The 24,341-nt window shown below is 60.0% G+C and overlaps 1 protein-coding gene across 3 annotated transcripts in view; it reads right to left on the bottom strand.

Annotated features, from left to right (window-relative positions):
• LOC131479349 (protein ENL) overlaps positions 1-19,048 on the bottom strand; it is a 31,465-nt gene extending 12,417 nt beyond the window's left edge. For 2 of the 3 annotated variants that reach the window (XM_058659894.1, XM_058659892.1), the window contains exons 1-3: positions 18,793-19,048; positions 12,984-13,164; positions 4,584-4,666 (exon numbers count right to left, since the gene is read on the bottom strand). In XM_058659894.1, coding sequence (XP_058515877.1) covers positions 4,584-4,666; positions 12,984-13,164; positions 18,793-18,804 — 276 coding nt within the window. In that variant the 5' untranslated portion in view covers positions 18,805-19,048. Of the gene's footprint in view, positions 1-4,583; positions 4,667-12,983; positions 13,165-16,160; positions 16,198-18,792 lie in introns of those variants that run through there. The other variant, XM_058659893.1, reaches the window with a different exon arrangement.
• Between the last annotated feature and the right edge of the window lie 5,293 nt (positions 19,049-24,341).

Consider the following 24,341-nt stretch of genomic DNA (forward strand, 5'->3'; position numbering starts at 1 on the left):
GTGACTCCCTCCAAGAAGGGGCTGAGTTCTGTCCTGTGCAAACACACTCACAAAGGCACAGGGGTGGGTGCCAGGTGCACGGGGTGGAGCGCTGCGTGGGGCAGGAGAGGCCTTACACCCCACGGCCGAGGGTCTGGGCTGCATTCCCAGAGCAAATGGAGGAGGAGGGCGGGGCGGCCCCTGACTTCCTGCCCATCACTGCAGCCATCTCTGGGAGAGGCCACTGCCTTCGTGGCACACGGAGCCAACACACACCAACACGCACCAGCCTCCGTGGCAAGGGAAGGGAGCACCCCTGTTTGCTCTATCAAAGGCTGTCTGATCCCACAGTTCCTGCCAGGCAGAGCCCAGGAATGACCCAGGCATGAGTGGCAGGCACAGGCCACCCCCACTCACAGGGGGCACTGTGCCACCTACTGCAGGGCACATGTCGTTATCACCCAATCGTCTTTCCAGGAACATCTCAAGGAAGCTGGCAGCAAAGCCACGGGGTGCAGCAGGGGCACCTGGTGCCCAGGCAGTACCTTCCAGGGCGTAGGAGGGTGCAGCGAGCGCACCAGGTACCCAGGCAGTGTCTCCAGTCCTTCTCTTGGGGGCCCAGGCAGCACAGAGGAGTGAGGACCACTGCTCGGGGCAGACAGCCACTTCTGGGCCCCCAGGGACACTGACTCGGTGCTTTGGCTCACCCCAGCCCCCATCCACCTGGCTGCAGACCCTAGCCTCTTGGGGAACAGTACGTCTTAGGTCCCATGCGGCAGGATAGAAAGAAGCTCCTGGCTCCTGGCTTTGGATTGGCTCGCCTCTGGCTGTTGTGGCCACTTGGAGAGTGAATCATCGGACGGAAGATCTTCCTCTCTGTATATCTCACTTTCCAATAAAAAATAAGTAAATCTTAAAAAGAGAGAGAGAGAGAGAAAGAAAAAAAGGAAAGAAGGAAGGAACGTAGGTCTGGTCTCCAACCCCTGCCTTGCCCCTCCTGGTCTGGAGCTTCTAGAACCCCGTGGTGAGGGCAGGGTAGGAGTCTTTGGTTACGGTGTCAGACCTCAGACCTGGCTTCTCACACGGTAGCCTATAAGGTTGTGGAAATCCAACATGACAAAATCATTTCTTTGTATGTCCACAGCTGTCTGCAGAGAAATGCTACGGTTGTGTGTGGGGAAAGCCCACACATGGGCAGTCAGGAATGCCATGGGAAGAAAACAATTGGTGTTTCCTGGCGGAAGGGCCTCCCCTTCACGGCTGACACGCCCTCGGCTGTACAGCACGCACGGCTTGCCCAGGCCAGGCAGCCACTGCAGGAGCCCCAGGCCCACGGCTCCCGCGGCACACGAAGGCCTCCTCGTGTCCTCACCAAAGCGGGAAGAGCAGCGGCAGGTGCTGTGGCGCGGCGCACTAGGCCACCTGGGACACCCGGACCTCGCAGAGTGCCCGCTCCAGTCCTGGCTACTTTTCTTCCAACATCACTCCCTGCTGACGTGCTGGGAGACAGCAGTCAGTGTCCCAGAAGCTGAAGGTTTCTGGCCCTGAAAACGAGACCCAGACGAAGCTCCTGACCTCAGCCAGGCCCAGGCCCAGCGCCAGCTGCCATGGGCACTTGGGGAGTGACCCTGATGGAGCTCCTGACCTCAGCCAGGCCCAGCCCCAGCTGCAGCGGGTACTTGGGGGTGACCCAGCGAATGGAAGTTTTGTCCCTGTCAAACAGAGGAAGACTGTAGGGGAGAAACCCAACCTGTTTTTCAGAATGGGCAAGAACTACAGCCCAAGACCAACACAGGCAAAGGATCTATCCAGAAAATTCTCCCAAGAACAAACAGTCACCACGCACGAGATGCTGAGCAGCTAAATCCGGAGAGAAATGCAATCAAGACGCCCAGAGATGCCATGCCCCCACCACCAGGAAGAGCAGGCCGGGTCTCTGGGGTCCCCCGCGCACTGCGGTGGTGGGGGAGGTGCAAGGTGGGCGCCCCTGTGCCAGCTAGGTGGACTCAGCAAGTGGACTGTAAAGCCACCATGTGGCCTGGCAATGCCCCCTCTAAGCGCCCAAGAGGGGACAGCAGTGACCCAAACAAGCACGCAAACACACTGTGCCCTATCTCAGAGGCCAGCAGCTGGAAAACCACTGTCCGTGTGTCCGGAAATGGCAGATCCTCCTCCTTCCGCCTCACTCCCAAGCTGCTACCAGTCCTGCCAGCCACGCCCCGCGGCAGGATATGGGAGCTGCCCGCTGCAGATGGGCACAGCTGCCGCCCACCCGCTCGCTTGCTTCTCGCCCGACTCCAGCCCTGAGCAGGCCCGTCTGGTCTTTATAAAACTTTGTACTCCGACAATGCTGGCAGAACACCAGCCATGAAACTGCACCACTTTCCTCACTGGATGTAAGCACAGCCCACCAGCCATCCACGACGGCCCCTCGGCAGGTCAGGCGTCAGCCGGGTCAGTGACAGGTGGCCGTCGACACAGCACTGCTGCTACCCGCCCCACTGGACCACTCGGCCCCACAGTTCCTGCTCGCAGCGGGCAGTGACCGTCTTCCTCCAGGCTGGTGTGAAGGAAACGAGGCAGGTGCCCGCGGGGATGAGCGGGGGCTCCCCTCTCTTGGCCCCTAGAGCTCTGGGGGTAAAGGCAGCTACAGCGGCTGGTGCAGAGCCAGCTGAGGGCAAGCAGCCAGCCACGCTGGTAGAGAGAGAGGGCGCAACAGCTCTCCGAACTGGTCCCCTTCGTCAAGTGCCTGCAGCAGCCAGGGCTGGGGCAGGTCAAAGCTAGGAGCCCGGAACTCCACCCAAGTCTCCCAACTTCCTGACCCATCTGCTGCTTCCCAGGGTGTACGCCGACCGGAAGCAAGGGAGCTCCAGCAGGACAGCAGCCCTGTGGGGGGAGCCTGGCTGAGGCTGAGCACAGAACCACTGTCCTTTTCTAGGACAGAAAGATCGTATCTGCAGGTTGACTCCCGGAATGCCTGTCACAGCCAGGATGGGGCAGGGCCAAGGCTGGAAGCTGGAAAAACAATGCCGGTCTCCCACGTGCGAGACAGCCACTCAACAGTGCAGGAGCCACTGCCACTGGCTCCCAGGGCGTGCGGCAGCTGGTGGCTGGAGTCGGAAGCCAGAGCTGGGAGGCCAGTCCAGCGCATGGGACTCCTCTCTCCCCTGCAGGCAATCTGCAGGTCAGCAGGGATGCCGTGGCCAGGAGGAAGGGTACCCATCCCTGCACCTGCCACAGGGACCCCGTGGGGCAGTGCAGGCGCCCTGTGTGTGCTCCCTGCCTGGGGACCCTGTGTGTGTGTGTTCCCTTCTCTGGGTGTGCTCCGTGCCCAGGGGATCCTGTTGGACAGTGCAGGAGCCCTGTGTGTGCTCCCTGCAGACGCTGCAGGGCAGTGGAGAAGCCCTGTGTGTGCTCCCTGCCTGGGGACCCTGTGGGGCAGTGGAGGAACCCTGGGTATGCTCTCTGCCCAAGGGACGCCGTGGGGCGGTGAAGGAACCCTGGGTGTGCTCTCTGCCCAGGGGACCCCGGGGGTGGGGCTGTGCAGGAGCCCAGGCAGCCTGAGCAGGAGGGGAGGTGTGGACATGAGGGCCAGGCCGGATCAGCCCACACAGGCTCCCTCAGGGCCCTGAGAGCTCTGATAGGCCTTGGTTTCAGTGTGCACCTAAGCCAGCCCAGGGGTGTTGCATGTGCGCACTGCAGCCCCAGCCCGCCCACCACCACCTGCAGATTGCCAGCGCCCAGTGCTGTGGAACACTTTCCCAGTGGACTCGCATGGCCCTGCTAGACGCAGCTGCTGGCCTCCTGTTCCACATGCTCCCTGGAGGCTGCGTGGAGCCACCTGAACACCTGCCCCGGACCTTATCCCACGGGGTCCCTCAGAGGCATGCCTGTCCCCACCCCACACACCTCACAAGAAGCCAGGTCTCCCACACACAGGGAGACCCAGTACCACAAAGCTGACTGGATCACACCGGATGACATGCACTCACTTCCCAGGGAGGGGGTGATGGCCTCTGACTGTCGGCCTGGGGTCCCGAGGGCCGGCTGCATGGCAGAAACCACCTCAGTGAGCAGGGCACACCTTCCTGAAAACCATGACAAGGTACATACAGCCTGAGCCTGCACACACCACCGCTGGCCCCTTGGGGGCGCCCATGAGACAGGTTGCTGGGTTTTCCACTCCATTATTAGAACAAAAGAACGCTTAGCAACTACTGACGGAGGAAAATCAGACACCCTCAAACGTAAATGTCCCCCAATCCCAATGGCCCTCATTAACATTTCTGACGTGCATGGGGGCCCTTCAAAGAGGCTGTGGCAGCTTGGAGGCACAGGCCTCCAGTCAGAAGGCGGTGCTCAGAAAGGGTTTCCAACGGGTTCACACACAGGCTATGTGCACAGAGCAAACACACTCACCCCGTGACTCCGTGTGCACACCTGCCTCTACCAGCACCACTCAGCCCCCCTCACACTCGGCAGACACAGCTGGCCGAGGAGGATGCTCTGGGGGCCCGGGCCATCCCGGAGCCTGCCCACGCCGCGAGGCGCTGCTGCCACACTGCTCAGGCCCCCAGCGCCAGCCCTCTCCCACGGGCGCCTACCTTGTTCCTGAAGTGCACCTCGATGGGCATGATGAAGCCGGCATAGCCCGACTCCTCCACCTTGTACGGGGGCTCCTTGCACACTGCGAGGAAAGGGAAATCCATCGTCAGCTTCCTGGCCACTTCGAGGTCTGCCCGGCCGCCGGCACCACGTGGCCCGTCCCCTCCACTGCCTCTGCCAGCAGCCCTGGGTCCGCCAGGCACCGCGGCATGCCTGAAAGCCACCCAAGCCGCACCACCTCAAAGTAGCAGGCACGAAGCGGGGGCCAGGCCTGGATGCTGGGCCCCGGGCTCATATCAGACAGGAAGAGCAGTAGCAAGCTGGAGAGCCCAGTCCTGTAAGGCCACTGTCAGAGAGGGAGGAGCAAAGCCCTGCCCCCACCCCCCCACGCTCAGTAGAGGCCACGACCCCCCACCGGGGACAGGAAAGACCCTGCCTGCCCTGACCGACACATACGGGGCCCATGGTTAATGTATGAGTCCCAGGGGTGCTGGGACAGGACACAGCCGGGGCCGGCTGCAGGCTACAGTTCTCCAAGAGCGGAACTCCTCCATCGCATCACCCCTGCTGCCCCTCACCAGCCCCGGGCAGCCCTGCCCTGTCCATCCCCGTGAGGACGTGAGGCCATGTCCCATTTGTTTGGGGCTGGCTTCCTCCACCTGCCAGAGCTGCAGCTGGCATCTGTTCCTCAGGGCAACCAGGGCTTGCTGGCAAAAGTCACGGAGCAAGACGTTTTCAATTAAAACCCTAAGGTTTTCTTACAAGCCCAAAGCAGAAGTCAATGGTGTGACATGAGGTTTTAAGCTGCAGCTACCATGCTGGCATTCTAGACAGGCTCTGGTTCAAGTCCTGGCTGCTCCACTTCCAAACCAGCTCCCTGCTAACGCACCAGTGCAAGCAGTGGGGGATGGGCCAAATCCTGAAGCCCCTGAGCCTGCATGGGGCAGGATGGAGCTCCTGGCCTGGCCCAGCCCCAGCCACTGTGGTCAGCTGGGAGATGAACCGGCAGGTGGGTGACCTCTTCCTTTCTGTGGCACTCTGCCTTTCAAATAAATAAACAGGGTCCAGCATGGTAGCCTAGTGACTAGGCACGCGGCGGGATCATATGGGTGCTGGTTCTAATCCTGCTGGTCCTGCTTCCCATCCTGCCTGTGGCCTGGGAAAGCAGTGGAGGACGTCCCAAAGCCTTGGGACCCTGCACCCGCATGGGAGACCTGGAAGAAATTCCAGGCGCCTGGTTTTGGATCGGTGCAGCTCTGGCCGTTGCAGCCGCTTGGGAAGTGAATCAACAAACAGAAGATCTTCTTCTCTGTCTCTCCTCTCTGTATACCTTTCCAATAAAAATAAACCTTAAAAAATAAATAAATCTTTAAGCAAACAGAAACAAAAACTCAAATGTCACCCTGGCACACCCTAACCACCCAAACTAACTTAGCAATCAAAGGTCGCTGCAATGCCCAACCCCCTCCAAGACCAACCTTGAGGCTGGAGCCATGGGGGATCAGCTGGCCTGGGCCTCAGAACCAACCCAGAGGCTGGAGCTGTGGGGGAGGAGCCAGCCTGGGCTCCCAGCACTGGCCCAAGCCTATGAGTCCCTCCACACTCACTCTCCTCCACACGACCTGGTCCCCACCTTTCCTCAGAACCCAGCTCAGCTGCCACTGCCCCAGCCAGCACAGCCCAGTGCCTCTCTGCCACAGGCATCTGGAGGTTGGAGGCCACCAGTGTCTCCAGCTGCCTCCGCTCCCAGCAACCAAAGCAGTGACCGTGCCTTGTCCTTCGTCCCCCACACCGCTGTTGGCCTCTGACAGTGACAGGGCCCAGAACAACAGGCCAGAGGAACCAGCCCCAGCCGTGGCCCTGGTGCTGTGCCCAGCACCCAGCGATCCTTGGCTTGGCCAGACAGAACATGTCAGAATTTAACTGTGCCCCAGGACCAACTGCAGCCCCTCCGCAGGGCCCAAGAGGCACCTTGTTACCTCCAGCCTTGAGCCCCAGGGTCCAGACACACTGTGTCCCACCCAGGCCCACAGCTCAGAGCCCCACCTTCACCCCCATACTCCGGCACCTTCACCGCCCCACGGTAGCACCTGAACCTCGTCCAGCTCGCCCCCTATACTCTGTGGCACCTCAGCTCCAGAGCCAAAGCTCCATGAGCATCGTTTGACCCCGCTGAGCGGGCCCAGGCCACGTCTCTATCAGGTGGTGGCCCAGGGCAGTCCCAATCCCCTGGACGGGGCCACTCTGCAACCACAGTTCCCCCAAGTCCATCTCAGCGCCTAGGAAGGGGAGAGATGGCACAGAGAGGAACGGCGGGCTCGTCTCCTGGCATGCCCCGCTTCCCTGGAAGGCACAGGCCAGCAGGGGGGCCCGGGGCATCCACAGACCCCACCTCCACGCCGCATTTCCTCCAGCCAGGCCTCAGCACTCAACTTCCAGACCCTCTGCTTCAGCCAGGACAGCTGCCTCCCCAGAGTTCCAGGTGGGTTTCCACCTCACCGTCCCCCCCAACCCTGTTCTGGGCTTGTCATTCTCTGCAGAGACCTCTAACACAGCCAGCCGAGCCTGCACAATGCCCCTCTCCTCGTGGTGACCAAGAGCAGTAACAGTTGGCTCTGGGGAGGGTGGAGCTCCCAGTGCAACAGGGACAGCCTCAGGCACCAGGGGGAGGAGAGCGACAGCCAGCAAGCTGCAGGCAGGTGGCTGTGGTCATGGCTGAGGACAGGCCGGACAGCACTGGGGCCTGCAGACCATGGCCTGGGCAGGATGTAGGGACACGGCCCGGCAGGGAGCTGGAGGCGGGTGGCGGTGCTCTGATGTGGACTCTGGAGCACCCTAGCCAGACCTGCAACTGCAGCCAGCAGCGAATGGCCTGGAAACACGGCCCTCCGTGTTCAAAGGGGATATGCTCAGTACACGAATTCTCTCAGTGAAGCAAAGACTTAAAAACGAAGTCAGGGGCGGGTGTTTGGCCTCAGAGTTAGGACACCACGTGGGCCACCCATGGCTCACATCAGAGCACTTGGTCCCAGCTCTGGGTCATGGTCCAGCTCCCTGCTGGCAGGCACCCTGGCAGGCAGTGGGGCACAGGCCAAGGACTCGGGTTGCTGGCACCCATGTGGGAGTTCTGGGTGCAGTCCCACGTTCCCAGCCACAGCCTGGCCCAGATCCAGGCTGGAGAGTAGCTGGGAAGTGTGTGTGTGTGAGAGAGAGAGAGAGAGAGAAAGGAAGGAGAAAGAGAGAGGCGGGGAGAGAAAGTGTGTGTGCATGCGTGTGTGACCCCATGGATGGGACGCTAGGCGTCCCAGGAGCGTTCCCCGAGAGACTGAGCGGGGGGCAGAGGGATGCCCTCCTTGTTGAGGAGCCTGCAAAGGGAGCCCCCTGAATCCACCTGCCTGGGTCCTCCAGAGCCCCAACAGGGAATCCCTCCCAGGCAAAGGGCTCAGGGGAACAAGCGGAGACCACCAGACAGCAGGACAAAGAGGAGCAAAGCAAGCTTGCGCTACTGCCACCAGGGCCAAGGAGCTTCCTCCGAGGAGCCGCCGGAGCAGCAGGAGGGCAGCAACACGCACACGGGCCAGGGACTCCTCCGTACCTTCAGTCACCAGGCTCTGGGGACACCCGAGGTCCTTCCACAGCAGAGCCCTCTGCGCCCTCCTACTTGTGCTGAGGTGAGGAACCAGAGAAGAGCCTGCCTGTGTTGAACACTGACTGCTGCAATGTAAACTCTTTAAGTGCTGATGTAGTAGCACAGTGTGTGAAACTGTCGCCTGAAAAGGCTAACATCCCATAAGGGCACCGGTTCAAGTCCCAGTTGCTCCGCTTCCCTTCCAGCTCCCTGCATGGCGCCTGGCAAAGCAGAGGGGGTGGCCCAAGTCCCTGAGCCCTTGCACCTGCATGGGAGACCCAGAGGAAGCTCCTGGCTCCTGGCTACAGATCAATCTCGCCCCAGCTGTTGTATCTACTTGGGGAGTAAATCGGTAGATAAAGATCTTTGCCTCTCCCTCTCTCTGTAAACTTAGGATTTCAAATACGGAAATATTTTTTCAATGTACAGTGGTTTCAAACTACAGATGCAGAAGTGGCAAATAAAGGGGCTGACTGTGTGATTTTAAAATTCAGTAGAAAGACTAGAAAATTAAGTCAAAGAAATCACTCAAAAGGTCAGGGGTCAGGTTCAAGCCCCAGTTGCTCCACCTCCCATTCAGCTCCCTGCTCGTGTAGCTGGGAGAGAATGTTCCAAGGGCCGGCGTCCCTGCGCCCACGCGGGAGCCCTGGACGGAGCTGCTGGCTCGGCCGTCCCAGTTCTGGCCACTGCGGTCAGCTGGCGGTGAACGAGCAGAAAGAGAATTTTTTTGTCTCACCCCCTCTCTGTAACTCCATCGTTCAAATAGCTAAAATTCTGGACCTAAACAGCTAAACCAAGGTACGACGTGGAGACATGATCCAGCCGGCGGCTCCCGTTCCCGACGGCACCTAGTGGGTGCCGGGCCCTGCCCCGATGTCCCACGTGCCACCTCACCAACACCCACGACTGTGCGAGACACGCGCGGTTACTCCCAGCTCCGACAGAAAGCCTGGGCTGCAGAGAAGGTGGCACAAGAGCCGAGGCCCACCCTGTGGTGCAGGATGCGACGCTGCTGCCCGCTTCCTGTAAGGGTAATGGATGTGCACAGGTTCAAGTCCCGGCTGCTCTGTCTCTGATCCAGCTGTCTGCTAAATAACCCAACTGGGAGAGCAGCGGCGGACAGCCCAGGTCCTGAGGCCCCTGCCGCCTACAGGGTTACCTGGACGGAGCTCCTGGTTCATGGCTTCAGTGTGACCCAGCCTTGTTTTGTCATATTTTTATGGGAAAGGTAGATCAGATTTACAGAGTGAAGGAGAGATACAGAAAGATCTTCCATCCACTGGTTAACTTCCCAAATGGCTGTTAAGGCTGGAGCTGTGCCCATCTAAAGCCAGGAGCCAGGAGCCTCCTCCAGGTCACCCATGCGGGTGCAAGGCTTTGGGCCGTCCTCAACTGCTTGCCCAGGCCACAGGCAGGGAGCTGGATGGGAAGTGGAGCTGCCGGGATTAGAACTGGCGCCCATATGGGATCCTGGGTGTGTCAGGGGGAGATTCAGGCACTGAGCTATTGATTGTGCCACACCCCCAGGTTTGGTTTTTCTGCTCATTTGGGCAGTAAACTGGTGGATGGAAGCGCTTTCTCTGTCTTTTAAATAAATAAATAATTTTTTAAAGATTTATTTTTATTGCAAAGTCAGATATACAGAGGGGAGGAGAGACAGAGAGGAAGATCTTCCGTCCACTGATTCACAACCCAGGTGACAACAAGGGCTAGAGTTGAGCTATTTTGAAGCTAAGAGCCAGGAGCTTCTTCCGGGTCTCCCACGCGGGTGCAGGGTCCCAAGGCTTTGGGCCGTCCTCCACTGCTTTCCCAGGCCACAGGCAGGGAGCTGGATGGGAAGTGGGGCTGCCAGGATTAGAACCGGAGCTCATATGGGATCCCGGCACGTGCAAGGCAATGACTTTAGCCGCTAGGCTATGGTGCTGGGCCCAAATATATAAATCTTGGGGAAAAAAAAATCCCAAATGTTCTGGAAGAAGACAGGGAGCTAAGGAGGCAACGCCCTCGAGGCTCTTGGTGAGAGTTCAGCTCAAACCAGCCAGACCTCACTCACTTGGGAGACGCTGACGACAGCCTCGCCGAGCTGAGCATGCCGGCATCCACGCGGGTGACACACCTTCCTCAGGAAAAATTCTGCACTAATTAATCTCCTGGGTGATCACCTGACAAATTGCCCTGCCAAGGGGAGGAAATAAACCAAGACTAAGAGGAATAAATAAAGCCCTTTAGGACAACGGCTACGAAAAGGCCCCGGGTGGTGACGGCGAGGGAGCTGGCCCCAGGGGCCCGGGCAGCAGCGGCAGGTGCCTGCCACCACACGGGACTCCGGGATTCGGTTCCGGGTTTCTGGCTAACCCCGTTCACAGCAGGCACGGGTGTGCGAGGTGAGCCTAGAGAATGGGGGTGCTCTGTCTGCCCCTCTGCTCCTCAACATATTTTAAATACAAAGCAGCAGGCACTCCACATTACACCAAATGAGCACAACCACTGGGAGGAAGGTGGGGGAGGAGAGAAGGAAAGGCGGCAGGAGGACGAGAAAGGAGAGAAGCAAACAGGTTTTCCACATCCGAGGCCCGCCCATGCGGGAAGCAAATGATTCGAAATGCGACCCGGGGCCTTCTGCTTTAGCTGCAGGAGGGGCCCTGGGACCTCAGGGGTGGCCTGCGACCCCGGCACCTCCACCACCTTCCCCAGCTCAAGTACGGCTCGCAGGGTGTGGACCGTCCAAAGGCAGACGGAGACAGGAAAGTCATCCACTTGCTCATTCATTCATCGAATCCCCAGGAAACACTTCCTGGTCACAGCAAACATCGCAGCACATCAGCCTCCAGGCAGGCCAGGGGACACGTGGGAGCCGAACAAACTCCACGTTAGGGCAGGGATGAGGAGGAAAAGACCACAGAAAAGTTAGGTCGGTGGTTAGAAGTCAGAGCCGGTGGCCAGAGGACCCCTAGCGAGGAGGGCACGTGGGCTGGCCTCGTCACTCCACGTCACAGGGACAAGCAATGCCACAGCAGACAGGGGCACCTGCAACTCGGAGCAGCCGCTGGGAGGAGAGGGCGATCCGGGATAAACCCTGCCCCTTCCATGGTGGGAAAATTAATAAACATGCAAAATTACATCTGGGACACACACACACGAAATAGGAAGTAAATTAGTTGCTGCTAGCAACATGCTCCAGCAAAGCCCAGAAACGGCGCGAGAAGCCCCGGCCGATGCGCAGGGCCAAGCCTCGGCTCTTTGAAAAGCTGCAGTGGCTGACTGCTGCTCTGAGGGACACCTGCTCCCCAGGCCCCCACGCACTGCTTTGACTGGCTACAATGTGTGCAGAGTTGAAGTAGCGGATAACTTTTCAAGTGGGCTACACGTGGCTTCTTTGATACAATGTGTGTACATTTGAAGTGAAGGACACACACTCTCGGATCTTCTTAGCTACAATGTGAGCACATTTGATGTGAAAGGTCTTTCTGAACCACAGGCGGGGGAGGGCTTCCTCCATTTGTTACAATGTGTATCACTTCCCAGGCTGGCTCCAGTGAGCCCGTCCCCCAGCTCCTGGAGCACACCCAGGCAACAAGCCAGGCGCAGCCGGCAGCCCAAGGGAGCCGCAAGCGCCCACAGGTGGACACTGGGAGATGCCGAGTCGCAGCCCTCCCGTGGAGCCCTTTCTCAGGGGGCCTCGGCCTTTGGACACAAAGTGTGCCACTCGCCTGCGCCCTGGAGCAGGCAACCGGGCTGCTAAGCTACGCGCCTGTAGTGACAGCACTGCAGCCTGCTCCCAGTCACTGCCGGGCCACCTGCTCCGGGACAGTGCGGAGGAAGACGAAGCTGACCACACCGACAGCGAGCGAAAGCATTGGCGGGGCCAAAGCCACCGCTCTGCACACAGCAGGCACCAGGAGCAGGGCACCTGTGGCTTCCCCTCGGCCACCTGTTCCCACAGCAGGACAGCCCCCCGCCACACACACACAGATGTACTACAGTGCAGCCGTTGGACCTAGCAAGCAAGCCACGCACGACCCATACCACCCACCCCGCAGCAGGTACCCCGGAATGAGGTCCCAGTTCCCAGCTGGGCCCTCTCCCACAGCCACTGGAAGCACCTGGGGAGTGAGCCAGCAGGTTAGAGTGCTGTCTCTCAAACAAATGAAAGCTTCAAGAAGGTCCCCACCCTGGCAGCAGTGGAGGTCCTGCCCGGGCCACACCTGGTGAACCCGGCCTGTCCCCACCTGCACAAGGGCTACTGGGGTGAGTGTGAGAAGTGATGCTTTCGGGATGGGGGCAGGCGGGCCACGGTAATCTGCACCATGGCTCCTCGCCCGTGGGCCTAAAGGGGAAGTGGAGGGGAGAGGTGGGAGGGGGCCCCGCACCCCACCCGGGAGGCAAAAGGGGTCACCAGCCCAGCAGCAGTCTCTCCCTCTCCCTTCATCCATCCTTAACACGCCCACCCAGGAAATACCTGACGGCCTAGGACTCAGGGACACGGCCCGGGCCCCATGAGGAACAGATATGACCACCGCCCCACTCTGCCTCCGCCTACCAGAGCTGTCCCAGGGTCTCTGCTACAGGAAGTGGCCTCTGGCTCCATACTGCGCCCTCCAGCAAGCCCAGGGTGCATCCTCACCACCACCCACCACAGGTCAGGTGAAGAGGTGGGTGACACCCCAAAGGAGGCGCTCCGGGTGCTGGCAGCGGGTGGCAGCTGGGGTGACCCCCTCCCCAGGTCAGCGCCAGCCTGGGGAGGCCATGCGGGGCGGGCCGGGCCACTCACCACGCTTGGGCTTTGGGAAGCTGTCGTGCAGCCGGAAGATCACCTTCTCCACAAAGTGCTGGATTTCGCACTGCTCGGGGCCACGCACAAACACCATCCAGTCGTGGGTGAACCCCTCTGTAGTGGGCTTCTTGCGCAACTGGGCACGGTGTCCCAGCTCCAACTTGACCTGGACAGTGCACTGGAGGGACAAAGGGGACAGCGATGGAGTCAGTATCATGGCCAACCACCCCGATTTCCCATGTGGGTCACCTGTCCTGCTGGGCTTCCAGGCCGGGGTGCTGTCAGGGCACTGGCGCCGAGCCGAGTGTTGCCGCAGCCAGCCCAGGCACGGCCACCTGTGCCACCCCACCCGCTCTGCTCTGCTCACACTGCCTCCTTGGCAGTTCCTGATACCACAGCACTGTCCCCATGCCCTCCCTGACCAATCAAGCAGCCCCTACACCTTCAGCACACTCCAGTCCAGGCATCTTTCTCTACACAAAGCCCTGAGCTGGCTGCCGCCCACAGGGGATGCTGCCCTGCCTGCTCCTGGGATCCCCGCCGAGGTTTGGGGCTCCCAACAGCACGGGTAGGTGAGGGCTGTTCAAGGCCTCCCTGGCCACGCCTCCATCCTCTCCTTGCACATTCTGGGCGGAACAGAGGCCCTTCCGGGCTCCCCTAGGGTGGCCGTGGGGAGACAGTCAGCAGCTGGCGATGGGCTCCAGGGGACTCTGAGAGAGATTGCAGTTCAGGTGATCCCACGGCAGGCCACGTCAGAAAAAAAACCACCAGACCCCTAACAGACACAAACTTGTATCACGCATGGGAGTGCCCCACACCACCGCAGGGCCAGGCGCACCTACTTCTCCTGCCCATGGGGGAACAGGAGCCAGCCGCTGGGAGAGTGGCACCTTCCAGGAAAGCTGCCTGGACTGCACTCCACTAGCACACCCCGGCACCCAACACTCCCACCCGCACGGCCAAGGACCCCACTTCTCAACACCTGCCCCTACGTCCAGACCAATGTGGGAGGAGCAGGCTCGCTGTCCACAAAGACACGCACAACTGCACCACAAGCATATTGCGGGGGAGCACCGCACATGCACAACACCTGACGCCCACTTCGTCCCCGATGCGGGCACAGCAGCACAGCCACCCCCAGTGTTTCCTACTGTCTGCTCGGGGCCGCTGCCTCACCAACGCCACCGCTGCCTTCCTGCCATTTCTGACCACGCTAAGGGGAACGGGGACACCACCATGACAAGCAGGGCCCCCTTGGCCCGTGACTCCAGTACACTGAACTCGTTTCTCTAGGAAGCGCCAGGCTAAACTGCAGACGAGCGCAGCAGCCCACAGCCCCGCCGATTCCTCCAAGGCACTGGGCCCGCCGCCTGCCTGGGGTCTACTACCAGCCACACCAGGGGGCCCAGTTCAGGGAGTCTCCTTCCCTTTGTCTTTTAGGGACCTACTCCCTGGCCACTTGCTCCCCAGCAACTGGCTGCCAGCCTTCTGACTGGATGGCTGGAGGGGCCCAGGGGGCTCCACAGGCCTTCTGGGAACAGTTCAACTAGGGCAGAGGGTCTCTACAGGGACACGGCCCTCCCTCCAGGCCACTTGGCCCCAACAGGTTAGGGTTTTTAGCCCTGCAAACCCAACAAATGCCTCACCCGAGGGCATGGGTCTCTCCCCCACCTGAGGGCGCTGGCTGGAGCTGGAAGACACCTGCTCAGTGCAGTTCCCCAGGCTTCCCAGGAGCCCCGCCCCAGCCTGGGTCCCAGAAGGCAGCTCTTTAACAGCCAGTTTCTCTCTAGCAGTTCCCCAGGGCTTCCTGTTGGGAACTCCTGGGCCACAGTGGCTCTTCCCATTGAGAATCTGTGTGTCACCCGCCCGGTAACCTGCGATCCAGGGGCTGCTCTGCCTCCCAGGGGGCGGGGACAAGCCACAGTAGGCTTTGCCTTCTGCAGCTGTGGGATGTAAGGTCCCACCTGACATGTGAACGACCCTACCTCCTGAGCTCTCAAGGGTGGTAGCCACCGGCCGGGGCATGAAAGGACGGGGAGGGGCCGGCTGCATGGATCCAGAGCTCAGAGTTGCTGCTGGGCCCACACGGGGACAAAGCCAGGGGTCGCGTGCTCCCTGGCTTTGGCTGCCCTGGCTCCTCCGACCCACAGCACGGCAGAGACAACACAGGGGATGTTATTCCTCTTTGTGAATGCCAAGACGTGCAGACCACGTGGCCGTGCAATCACACCACCACCCTTGGCGTCCTGGGCCCCCTGGGGACAGACCTTCAGGAACCTGGGGGAAGGCATTTATGTGGGTCTCGAGGGCCAAGGGCAGGGTGTCTCCCCCAAGTTCTCCCAGGAACAGGGAGGGGGTAATCTGGGAGGACTTCCTGGAAGCAGACGACCCCAACCAAGGCATGTGCTGCCTGGTCAGGCTGCAGAGAGTGAACCGACACGTGGCCAAGTTGGCGGGAAAACCCCGTGCGAGGAATCCTGACAGGCTGGTCGGACTGCAAGTGCTCTGTGACAGTGACTTCAACGCCACGAAGGTGCTGGCCGCAGCTGGACAAGCAACGGGGTGGGGGCAGGTGGGTCACCCCACGGGCAGTGCACTGGGTAAACTCTGACTTTCCCTAAGCAGACCTCAACCCATCTCGGGCCTTCCCAGCTGGCGTTTGGACATGGGGCAAGGGGATACAGTTAGAAACCCACCCCCTCGGCAGGTGCATCCTAACACGCTGCTCTCCCACCCAAACCCGCCAGCATCTTCACATGAGGCTAGTGACAAGACCAAGCTAGCTGGCCGATCCAATCACCCCCACACTGGCCCCCAGAGCAGGTGCCAGGCCAACCTTTGGGAAGAGGAACTCCAGGTCCTGCTGGGACAGGGCTGCCCAGGGGGCCAGCTGCCTCCCCGCTCCCTGGACCCCCAGTGCCTGACTCACCCCTCCTGGGTCTGCACCACATTCACAGAGGTTCCATCCTAGTCCCTCCTACCCACTCGGAGCCGTGGAGACCAACGGCGCTGCTGGCAGGCACAGCCCCTAGGTAATCACCCGGCTCCATCCCCCAGTCCAACACACAGACCCACAGACCCACACAGGGAGAACACGGACAGCCCGGGGTGAGGGACCAAGCAGGTGCTCAGGGTTGGGGGGTTGGAGCTCTGAGAACTTGATGACGCCCTCACGGGGAGCCTTGGGGCCCAGGGCACAACGGGGAATCCCACCTGGTGGGTGGGGCCACAGGTTCTGGACAAAGACAAGGGCAGTAGTGAGATGTGAACCCCGAGCTGGGGTCATCGTCTCCAGGGGCCTCCTAAGTCCCCTGTAAACCCGGCTGGAAGAGGTGCACCAGAATGCAGGTTCACACACACACCAGACCCCCGCTCTGAGGACCAGGTATACACCAAAGACTTCTGCGGGGTCCAAGGCCAGCGCTGCCCCATGGCCACCACGGTTACAAGGGGCCCGCGTCACCTGTGCTGCCCTGTCGCAGAGGTAGCTGGGCCACCCAAGAAACCAACCCACCCACCGCACCATCCCAGGCAGCTCGGACATGAGCTAGCCCCTCTCTGCCGTAGTGTGCCACCTCTTCCCACCGACACACCCACCAGCCACCTCGATGCATCACAGCAGGACAGACACCCTGTCATCTAAGGACCCTGGAGACGAGCTGGTTAGACCCTCCCGGGGGTGGGCAGGGACATTTCACCACACAGTGGTGACAGTATGCTCCAATTCCTGGCTCCCCGTGGGAATCCACGGGGCAGTTCCCAGCTCTCGCAGGACAAAAACCAGAAATGCCAGAGCCAAAAGGGAAACCCCAGCGAGTGGGCGCCCGAAACACAAGTCGTGTGCCTGGATGACCTCGTGCTGCCCCAAGACCACACAGCACATCCATGGGCTGGCGCCAGCAGCCACAGACACCCCAACACCTAGCACTGCCATGGCTCCTGGCCCATGCCCCTGCCAGCCAAGGGGCACGGGGAGGAGCAGAGGCAGCAAGGGGCTGGGGCGGCAGGAGGAAGGGGCCGGGTGTGGGTACCAGAGCCCCAGCAGGAGGGCCCAGGGAGGTGGGGAACCCACACACACACAATTCGAGCCCTGCAGACAGGCTCTGGGATGCCAGGGTGGGATAGTGAGGCCTCCATGACACCTGGTGCTGAGTTCCAGTGGTGGATTGGGGTGCCATGGGAGCCTACAGTAGGACTGGGGGGCGGGAAGTGAGAGCGGGGGAAGCGCCAGACTGCACAGGAAGATTGAGAATGAGGTGGGGGATACCCCAGGGCCCCGCAGCAGAGAATGGACAGCCCACCTTGGCGAGGGAGGTGGGGAGCCAAGGACTGTGGCGTTCCAGGGAGAAAATGGACCCTGGTCTTACTGGGAGAGACCCTGAGAGTGAAGGAGGCAGCCCTTGGGTGTGGTGGGGCTGCCCTGATGGAGAGAGGGGCCGGCGGGGCGGTGATGGGGAGCAAAGGGAAATCTGAGTGACCACAGCAGTAGGAGAGGCAGTGGGATGGGGGTTGAAGTTGGGGGCACCTGAGTGGGTGGGTGTGAGAAGGGGGACTGCCTCTTATGGGACCTTAGGAAGGGGCTGGGGCTACCATGGCTTCTAAGGAGGAAAGGGTGGGGGTGCAGCAGGCTGGGGGCTTCAGGGTAGTTGGGGAGAGGACTCAGACAGGGAAAGTGGTACAGGCTCAGGAAGGGGACGATCCCCCTTCAGCTACCCGGAGGGGGAGGAAGAGGTCTAGAGGGAAGGGGGTTCCGGGTCCCACTCTGGAAGTGGGGTTGGAGGAGCAGCCCCAGAGGTGAGGGGTGCTCCACCCCGGACTTGGAGTCCCACATGGGGATGGAGGGACCCCAGCCCAGTCTCAAGGTCCCACATAGGGATCACGGGGGATGGAGGGGCTTCCCAGAGGTGAGGGGTGTCCCAGCCCAGCCTTGGGGTCCCACACGGGGATCGGGGATGATGGAGGGGCCTGCAGGAGGTGAGGAGTGCCCCAGTCCAGTCTCGGGGTCCCACAGGGTGATGGAGGTGCCTCCCAGAGGTGAGGGGTGCCCCGGCCCAGCCTCGGGGTCCCACATGGGGATCGGAGGTGATAGAGGAACCTGGGGGAGGTGAGGGTTGCCCCAGTCCATTATCAAGGTCCCACATGGGGATCATGGGGGATGGAGGGGGCTCCCGGAGGTGAGGGGTGCCCCGGCCCAGCCTCGGGGTCCCACAGGGTGATGAAGGGACCTCCCGGAGGTGAGGGATGCCCCGGCCCAGCCTCGGGGTCCCACAGGGTGATGGAGGGACCTGGGGGAGGTGAGGGATGCCCCGGCCCAGCCTCGGGCTCCCACAGGGCGATGGAGGGACCTGGGGGAGGTGAGGGATGCCCCGGCCCAGCCTCGGGGTCCCACATGGGGATCAGAGGTGATGGAGGGGCCTTCCGGAGGTGAGGGATGCCCCGGCCCAGCCTCGGGGTCCCACATGGGGATCAGAGGTGATGGAGGGGCCTTCCGGAGGTGAGGGATGTCCCGGCCCAGCCTCGGGGTCCCACAGGGTGATGGAGGGACCTGGGGGAGGTGAGGGGTGCCCCGGCCCAGCCTCGGGCTCCCACAGGGTGATGGAGGGACCTGGGGGAGGTGAGGGGTGCCCCGGCCCAGCCTCGGGCTCCCACAGGGTGATGGAGGGGCCTCCCGGAGGTGAGGGGTGCCCCGGCCCAGCCTCGGGCTCCCACAGGGGCATGTGCGGAGCAGGGAGGGCGTCGCGGGGTCCGTCCCGGCCCCGGGGGTCTCCCTTAGGGCGAAGCAGCGGGGCAGCAGGCCGTGCCTCACCTGATTGTCCATGGCTGGCGCCCCGCCCCGCCCCCGGGCCCGCGTCGCTCGCTCCGCCGCCGCCGCCGCCGCTCAGCGCCGTCCCACCGCCCTCATTGTCTGCCCGGCGCCGCTCGCCGCTCGCCGCCTGCCCGCCCGCCCGCCAGGCCCCCGCGGAAGCGGAAACGCCCGCCAGCCCCGGGCGCGCGCGCACACGCACACACGCACACACACACGCACACGCACACGCACACACACACACGGCCGCCGCTCGGCTTCCCCCGCCCGCCCCAGGAGCAGCAGCAGCAGCAGCAGCAGCAGCAGCCGCCGCCGCCGACGACGACTCGGGGCTCCGCCGCCCCGACCGACGGCCGCCGCAGCCAATCGCACGCGCGGGCGACCGCCTTCGGGGCGGGACTTCCTCCTCGGCGGGGGACCTGCCGGGCCGCGCGCCGAGCGACGGACGGTTTGGCCAATCGGCAGCCGAGGCTGGAGTGCGGAGGGCGGGAGCAGGCCAGGGAGGGAGGCGCGAGGTGTGCGCCGCACGTGCAGGGGGGCGGGGCGGGGCCGCGCCTGCGTGGAGAGGGTCCCACCCACCCCCGCCTCCCCGAGGCTCCGCCGTCGTTACGGGTTCGAATCCTGGAGCGGGAAGGCGGGCCCTTGCGCGGGCCCTTCCCCCTCCCCCACCTCTCCCGCCTTCCCCACTTTTCCCGATCCTCCTCCACTCAGCTTGCTGCGTCGTGGCAGGAGGATGGCGACTGGCATTCTGCTACTTCGCATCGGTGTTGGCAACCCTGGAGGGTGGCAGGGCTGGTGGGCTGCTCCCCAACACACACACACACTCACACACACACACTCCCTGGACCATCCCAAATTTGAACTCTTTCTGTATCAAATGCCCAAGACACTCTCCCCTCTCTCTTCCCTCTCTCTTCCCCTCCCCTAGCTCATACCCTCTCATCTTCACTCTCTCTCTGTTGGAATAAAGCTTGGTTTTGTTTTGAAGATCTATTTATTTTCATTGGAAAGGCAGATTGACAGTGAGAAGGAGAGACAGAAAGATCTTCCACCCGCTGGATCACTCCCCAAGTGCCTGCAATGGTTGGAGTTGAGCCAATCTAAAGCCAGGAGCCAGGAGCCTCTTCCGGGTCTCCCACGCAGGTGCAGGGTCCCAAGCCACTGGACCGTCCTCCACTGCTTTCCCAGGCCACAGGCAGGGAGCTGGATGGGAAGTGGAGCAGCCGGGACACACAAGTTGACGACCATGTGGGATCCCGGCACTTGCAAGGCAGAGGATTAGCCAGCTGAACCATCACGCTGGGTGCTAGGGTCTGGTCTGTTACTAAATATTGGGCTTCCTTTATCTAAGATTCTTTACAGTTCAGCTTTTGAGTTTTGTCCCCAACTGATGGAACGTTTGTGAGTACAAAGTGACACAAGTCCAGGCTGGGACCCAAGACTAAATGCATAAAAAGTTTTCAGACTCCTTGTACACATAGCTCGGAAATTGTTCACTATTTAAAAAAAAAAAATTAGGAACGAGGGACACACGACAGAGTCTATAATGAGGGACGCATGTGTCCTAACTCGTACCTTAACCCTGAGGCCAAATGCCCACTCCCAACTTGGGCACTATCCCTTCCCTCCACCCCAGAACTGCCTGGCTGAATCCCGAACCCCTTCTCCTCCAAGGCTTTGTCCCCTGGGCACCCGCCCACTTATACCTAGGCAGACCTTGCTGTTGCATCCTACGTGGGTCTTGCACGCCAGGCTTCCTCAAGCTGTTGTAGCTGTATCTATGTGCACAGCACTTATCACTCCCTACTTAGAAAGTTTGTTGCCTACTTCCACTTGTCAGCCTGCTAATGCATACACAGTAGCTTATCAACTTCCTCCCCTATCTCCATTAGACACTTCCGAATATATACATAGTTACCAATTCGGTTCCTTGTCTCTTTCTCCCGGCCAATACCGCAATTCCATCTTCATTTTGGGGAGATTTATTTATTTGAGACAGTGACAGACAGAAACAAACACACATCTTCCATCTGCTCGCTCACTCCCCAAGCGGCCACCACAACCAGGACGGACCCAGGTTGAAGCCAGGAGGAGCCAGGCGCTTCACCCAGGTCTCCCACCTGGGTACAGGGACCCAAGCACTTACACCATGCTCCACTGCTTCCCCAAGTGCATGAACAGGGAGCTGAATGAGAAGAGGAGCAGCCGGGATTTGAACCGGCAGCCATATGAGATGCTGGTGCTACCGGTGGCAGCTTAGCTTGCGAGCCACAGCGCTGAACCCCGCCCCCCTCCAAATAAAGGTCTTTATCTGTCTTTTTCACTCTTCTAGCCTAAACACACCTAAACACAATGCCTGGCACAGAGTAGGCACTCTAGAAATATTTGGGCATGAAAGTTGAAATCATAATTAGTCCAATAGCTAGGTTGATTCCTTTTATGTGTTTTCTTCAGTCCGTCTTCCACTGTCCAGGAATGAGGACATGGCTCAGCGTCACGCATCTAAAACCCCTCTCTCATACCGGTAGTCTACTGAACAGCTCCAGGGCTCAGAGCCTAGAGGCAGGCGACTGTGGGTGCCCGGCTTCCTAACCACATGAGGACGTGTGGATCTCCTGAAAAGCCTTCAAAGTCTGCTTGTACTCAAGCCCTCCCTCCAACAAAGCTGGGTTTCTATTTTTCTGCACAATGGGACAGGAACAACCCTCCCTCCCTTGTTAAAATCTCACGTGAGAATTGCAGCCTCGCGCCTGGACTGAGAATTTCCAAGCTCCACCTGGTACAGCTCCTGGTTTGTAGCGTGGATCTGTCTGGTTTCCACTTCCCTTTCATCTGATTCCTTTCTGTAAGGAGTTATAAGAAGACAGGGAGGGAGCCATGTTTCAGCGTGCCTGGTAAGATGGGCACAGCTGGGCAGCATTCCTGGGGCGTGCTATCTCAGTGTTACAAATGCCCAAGTGGGGATGGAGGGGCAGCAGCACAAGTGGCCACAAAGTAACTTTTCTGTCCGGCTTGAGACTCTGCTGTGTTGGCTCTCTACCACCCTCTACTGGTCTACCCCACCTGGAGGATGACACCAGCAGCCCTCAGCTACAAGGAAGAATTTTGGACACACCCCTTAGAATACTCACTCCTTCTGCCTTCAGCTCGCTCTACCTCCAAGTTTGCTGCTTCCCAGCATGCACGTGCACATAGCCACCCACTGCGCCACTGCATGGGACCAAGCCGGAGTGCCGCAGCTGCCACCCGGGAGAGACCTTTCTCCTACTCCTCTCAGCTTAACTTCAAACCTGGACAGATCTCAAAGGTCGAAGGTCAGACAGAGGCCTTTCACCATTGTCCTATAGGCCGTGGAGAATCACCAACTTTATTTGTTACAGATAATTTTATTGGAAACGCAGAGTTACAAAGAGGAAGGAGCAAGAGGGGGAGCTCTTTTATCTGCCTGTTCCTTCAAATAGCTGCAACAGGGCCCGGCATGGTAGCCTAGTGCCTAAAGTCCTCACCTTGCACGTGCTGGGATCCCACGTGGGCGCCGGTTCTAATCCCAGCAGCTCCACTTTCCATCCAGCTCCCTGCTTGTGGCCTGGGAAAGCAGTGAAGCACAGCCCAAAATCTTGGGACCCTGCACCCATGTGGGAGACCCAAAGCAGGTTCTTGGCTTCCGGTTTTAGATCAGTTCAGCTCCAGCCATTTCAGCCGTGGAAGGAAGATCTTCCTCTCTGTCTCTCCTCCTCTCTGTATATCTGACTTTCCAATAAAAATAATAATAATAAAAATAGCTGCAACAGCCAGGAGGGCTGGAGAAAGCTGAAGGCAGGAGCCAGGAACTCCAGCTGGGTCCCCCTTGTGGGTGGCAGGGTCCTATGCACTTGGGCCATCACCTGCTGCCCTCCCAGGTGCCTTTAGCAGGGAGCTGGCTCGGAAGTAGAGCAGCCGGGATGTGAACTGGAGATCCCCCAGACTACAGCTTAACCCACTGTGGTCACAACACCAGCCCCACGATGGGTCCAGGTGCCAACCGCAAGTGCAGGTGAGCAAGGGATTGAAGCATCAGAACTCTCCTTCTCTTCACAACACTGCCCGTCCCTTCTCATTCTGGTAATGGCTCCTCATGGGAGGGTGCGCCCCGACACTGACTCTTCCAATAGCAGCAACCCAGGAAGCCCAAAGTGACAGCTGAGTCCCAGTGACTGGACTTCTAGGAGGAATTCAGCGTCCTCATTGGCCAGCTCTCCTCCACTCCCACCACCCTCTCCTTCTAGCCAATCACAGGGAAGTCAGTGGCCAGCACAGGCCAATCCCAGCATGGGTTTTACCTGAGACTTGCCTGCGAGTGAGTTGGCCTCTCTGAGCCACATCTGCCCTGACATTATCTTGTGGCTCTGAAGCAATGCACAGCAGGGGGCTAGATCGTCTGCCCAGATACCCACCAGTTATAGACAACGCCATTCCGTCTTTCCAGAATGGTCTGTACCCAGGTTCTTGCCAAGGTTGGCTCTCTCTCGTCACCAAGGAGTCTGTCGGGAAGCATACCCCTCCCTGGCCTCCCGTCTGGCAGGGCTGCTCACGCCCACACGCCAACACCATTGGGGAGAACATCACCACGCCACGCGTCAAGGTCTGCTCCTGTACCCTTTTCTTTGGCTCACGCCTGTCACCTTCCCTACGCAAGACCTGGCACGTCTGTGTTTTTGCAAACACTTATGTCAGACATGATGGAGGAACTCAATACACACGCCCCCACTCACACACATCTGTTGAAGGGCGAAAATGGACACGTACGAGGATGACTGAATGGTCTGGATGGATACATGAACAGAATAATGGATGGATGGATGTGTGGTTGGGAGGGTGGGTGGATGGATGATGGATGGGTAGATGACTGTGTGTGTGTGTGTGTGTGTGTGTGTGTAGGTGGGTGGGTGCACGGATGGGTGGATGAATAAATGATTTGCTCATTGAGAGATGCAGGGATGGATAACTAGTTCAAAACATGGATGCATGGATGGCTTAGTCATGCATGGTTAGCAGGATGATGGATGAATAAAGGCCATGGACATGGGGAAATGGACAGAGAGATACACGGACAGATGCGTGGTTGTTCAACCGGTGGGTTGGGTTACTTACATCCATGAATGAACGGTGAATGAAACAGATGGACGGATGGAAGGATGAAGGGGTGGACACACAGAAGCGGGAGAAAATGGAAGGATGCTTGGTTGGTCAGTGGAGGGGGTGTCCAGCGGACCGGCGGACAGATCAATGGACATTTGCCAAACTCCACGCTAAGCACTTTCTATACATTCACTTCTTTTATTTACATACAAACGCCCCCCCCACATCCACCAAGGGGAAGGAAAGTTAGTTTCCTTTTACCCATCAGGTACTTGAGCTCCAAAGATAGAAAAAAAAATCACCTCCCCAGGATTATACAACTAAGAAACAGCAGGACAGGGACTCAGCTCAGCCCTGGCTGTCTCCAAGCCCTGGGCCCTATGCACCATGGAAACCATCCTCCCGTCCTGGCCCCTGCCCGGTGTTCCACATCC

This window comes from Ochotona princeps, unplaced genomic scaffold (genome assembly GCF_030435755.1).
Source record: "Ochotona princeps isolate mOchPri1 unplaced genomic scaffold, mOchPri1.hap1 HAP1_SCAFFOLD_246, whole genome shotgun sequence".
NCBI classification, from domain to species: domain Eukaryota; kingdom Metazoa; phylum Chordata; class Mammalia; order Lagomorpha; family Ochotonidae; genus Ochotona; species Ochotona princeps.